Source organism: Camelina sativa, chromosome 19 (genome assembly GCF_000633955.1).
Source record: "Camelina sativa cultivar DH55 chromosome 19, Cs, whole genome shotgun sequence".
In the NCBI taxonomy this organism is placed as follows: Eukaryota; Viridiplantae; Streptophyta; class Magnoliopsida; order Brassicales; family Brassicaceae; genus Camelina; species Camelina sativa.
The window spans coordinates 23,074,541-23,078,116 of record NC_025703.1 but is presented as its reverse complement, the minus strand read 5'-3'; the positions used below and the strand labels follow the sequence as shown (position 1 = coordinate 23,078,116).

The window sequence follows — 3,576 nt, the reverse complement described above, 5'->3', positions numbered from 1 at the left end:
TTGTTTACGAAGGATTCAAATATAGAATAATTTCAAAACACAACATAATGTATGGTTAAATATATGATAGTTTCAATTTCCATATTGATTGCTGTTATTTTTTTAATTGAAATGAAATGTAAACTATTAAGAAACAAAATCTGGAGTAATGTTAGTTTTGGAAATTTTTTAGGGGTTAATATTGTAAATAACTTTTTAAATAAATAAAACTAAAAGGGCATAACACAAAATGTACTTAAAAAATGTTAATACAGATGATTTACTCTTAATACTAAGTTTGATGTGTTTGAATTAGCTTGAAGATTCAAGTTGGTTTAATCGTGTGTGTTTGACTATTCAACGGCAAATATATCCATCTCCAATTCTACCTTCATACATGATTCATCACATGCTTAAATCTTTGCTTCCGTTGATCAAAACTTAGGTGGATTCCCAGGCTTAATTTACATCAAAAACTATCTGTGAAGAACGTTAAGGGAGTACAAAATTTACTTTATTTTCATAAAAGATTCATGGTTTTACATACGTTCAGTCAAAATCTTAGAAGGATAATGATATAGAATGCTCACCAAATTGGGGAGCCAAACTCAAACTTCCATTTGATAGAAAAATAAACAAAACGAAGAAGATTCTGAAGCAAGATACAAATTTGGTTGGTACAGGCAAAAATCTTATATTATCCTCTAATGCTACTACAAATACTGGAAAATGTTTTGTCTCTCAATACAGGCTGAATCCAAAGAACTGGCTGACAATAATTGCCAATCCAAGTCCGATGGCCACAAGAGAAGATGCCCACGTTAGTTTCTCTGTGATCCTAGGAACCTTCTCTTTCAACGCTTCGCTACATGACCCGATAAACACTGTGTAGCTTCCCATCGCAATCACCGTCCCAATCAAGAACATAATGAGAAATGAAGCACCGGCTAACCGAGAAGGAAGAGCAAGCGCAGGCAATACCATCATCAGAGCATCCGGTTGCAGGCCGTGAACAATCCCAGTCGCAAATGTCGCAAACCCAATCTTTTTCTTCTTTGAGCTTTTCTCATCTGTTTCCCCATTCTCCAAGGTAACAACACATGGTTCCGGGATCTCAGAAGCTTCTTTGATTCCCATAGCACCAATCACGAGGAGAGTCAAGCCCACGACTCTTGTACCCCAAGTTCTTATGACTTCGATGTGAAGCCTATCTTTTAGAAGCAGAAATATTAAACCAAAGATGAGTTGACCAGCGTCGTGACCACATCCCCAGAGGGCTCCAACTGCAGCACTCTCCATTCTCGTCCGTCCAATGGAAAGTGGAGCCAAAGCAGCAAGGTGATCAGGTCCAGACAACGTGTGTAAGCAACCAGCAAAGAAACCAGTCCAGGCACTTGTCAATACCTCAGTCCGGAGGAGTTTACCACCAACAGCACTACCAGTAGATTTAGTAGCCGTTTGAAAGCTAGCAAAAGCAGGCGGCACAAGAACAGGGTTAACCAAAAGCGCAGCCACAGCAGCCACTAATATGACTGTTCCAGTGGATATAGTCTGCAACAAACACACAGATTTGCTTAACAGAGCATTGAACAATCTGAAGGTAAGCAGACAAAGAAAAGCCCTTAGAACATATTATTTCACAAAGGGTTTAAGCACATTGCTCTCAAGTCTCAACATATAAGTCACAGAACCAAGCATACTGAATAAACTACTTAACAAATTCACGGATCCTAACCTTCCTCTATCAACGAGATGTAATCCTGATCAAGGAGATACATAAAGTTATTCAAATTCCTCAGCAATGCAGCTATAAAATCCCTAAACTACACTAAAACTCAATCCAATAGCTCTTATCAATATCTTCTGAAATCGAGCCCCAAAACTAAAGCAAAGCCACAACGTAATTGCAGAAGATTTGATAATCATGGATATGTAATTACCTTGCGCTGCTCAAAACTCCTCACGATCCGTTCGATGAATCCTGGATTAGGTTTCGACTCATCGGGTTTAGGAGACGGAAACAAGAAATCTCTAGTCTGATTCAGTCCTGGAGACGTATCCGGCGATGGATTGTGGCGAAAGAAACAGGAAATGGAGCTGAGTCGGCGTGACTCGGGACGGCGAGAGGAGGCAAAGGTGAGACTCGGCGAATCGAGTCTGAGGACGCGAGGGAGGAAGGGAGATGCTCTTGAATGAGATTTGGAGAGAGTAACTGAGGAAGATGACGGTGGTTGTAGAAGCCTATCCATGGCGTCTCCTTCTCTTTCGGAGAGGCTAACGAGTTTTTAAGTTTTCTCAGAAGTTGGAAAATAAAAGGAAGAGAGAGTGAGGGACACTGTGCTCTCTCTCTCAATCGGTGAAGAGATAAACTTTTTAAAAACATACATTTCTTTTTGTTGTTGTTTCCTTTGTAAAATCAATAATACAAAAAGTAAAAGAAATATATTAATAAAATTATAAAGTATAAACTATAAAAATAAATATTATTTAAATAATATTATAATAATCATTTAATTATTATTAATCTGTTTGTTTATCTTCTTCCCTATCCCTCTTTAACTTAAGAGAATAATATATTCTGTTAAATAATTCTTAGCACTGAAAAACGAATTGTGTATTAAATATTAAAAAAAATTATTCGTAATGATTTTAATATTTTTATACGATTTTGACTCTAACCTTCTTCTTTTTAATAGTTTAACAAATTTAGCATTTTATTATCATAGGTAAAGTAAAATTATGTCCTAACAATTTATAACTCATAATTTTACCTAAGATATGTAATTAAAACTATGTTCTTTTTTGGGAAATTACACTGTATAACCTAAATTTTTTTTACAATTCACTAAATAGTTATACTAACAATATAAAGGTGATATAGTGTGTATTTTTTATAATAATTACAAATTAATCCCATGTTATTATTCTCTAACATTATCGCTGGCGACCATTTTCGGCGATCACTGCCAGTCACTTCCACCGGCAACCATCACCAGTTACCAGTGCCGGTAACCACCGCTGACAATCACTTTCGGCTACCAACTCCGACGACCACTCTCTACTACCGCATCTTTCATACCATTAAAATCTTTCCACTTTAGTAATTTTTTCTACCCTTTAAATTATATACTTAATTTTTGAATTAATATGCTATATTCTTAAATATATTTTTAATTTTAGTTACTACACTAATTCACTCTTCTTTTTTTAAACTCGTTATTTTGTTGTTTTATCAATTTTCATTTAACAAAAAATGGATTTATTATATTTTAATGATTATTTTCCATCTTTGGTTCTCTCTCTGTCTCTCTGTCGAATGTATCGCCTTTCTTCCTCTCACGTTTCTCACCCCCTAATTAGTTTTTTTAATTAAACTCTCAGATATATATATATATATATATATTTTTTTTTTCTTTCAATTTCAATCCAAATTTTACCTTGCAGTTTCGAATTTATATATATCAACCTAGCGAGTTTTGTGAATTTCTTCTTTGATCAAGAAGACTCCAATTGCTCCACCCTCGGTCTTGTGGAGTAAACAAACAAACAAAAAAAATCACAGTAAGTCTTTGATTTTTTTTTTTTTTTTTTTTTTAT

The 3,576-nt window shown here is 35.0% G+C and overlaps 2 protein-coding genes across 5 annotated transcripts in view; one reads left to right on the top strand and one right to left on the bottom strand.

Moving 5' to 3' along the window:
- Positions 553 to 2,339, bottom strand: LOC104766985. Its single transcript, XM_010490979.1, has 2 exons — positions 1,920 to 2,339; positions 553 to 1,530 (listed from the first exon to the last, which is right to left on the bottom strand). Exons 1-2 carry the CDS (start codon positions 2,226 to 2,228, stop codon positions 721 to 723), a joined length of 1,119 nt encoding a protein of 372 aa, XP_010489281.1. The 5' UTR covers positions 2,229 to 2,339; the 3' UTR covers positions 553 to 720.
- LOC104766984 (probable gluconokinase) overlaps positions 3,299 to 3,576 on the top strand; it is a 1,789-nt gene continuing 1,511 nt past the window's right edge. For all 4 annotated transcript variants that reach the window (XM_010490975.1, XM_010490977.1, XM_010490972.1 and 1 more), the window contains exon 1: positions 3,299 to 3,540. The gene's annotated coding sequence lies outside the window, so the exon portion shown is untranslated. The remainder of the gene's footprint in view (positions 3,541 to 3,576) is intronic.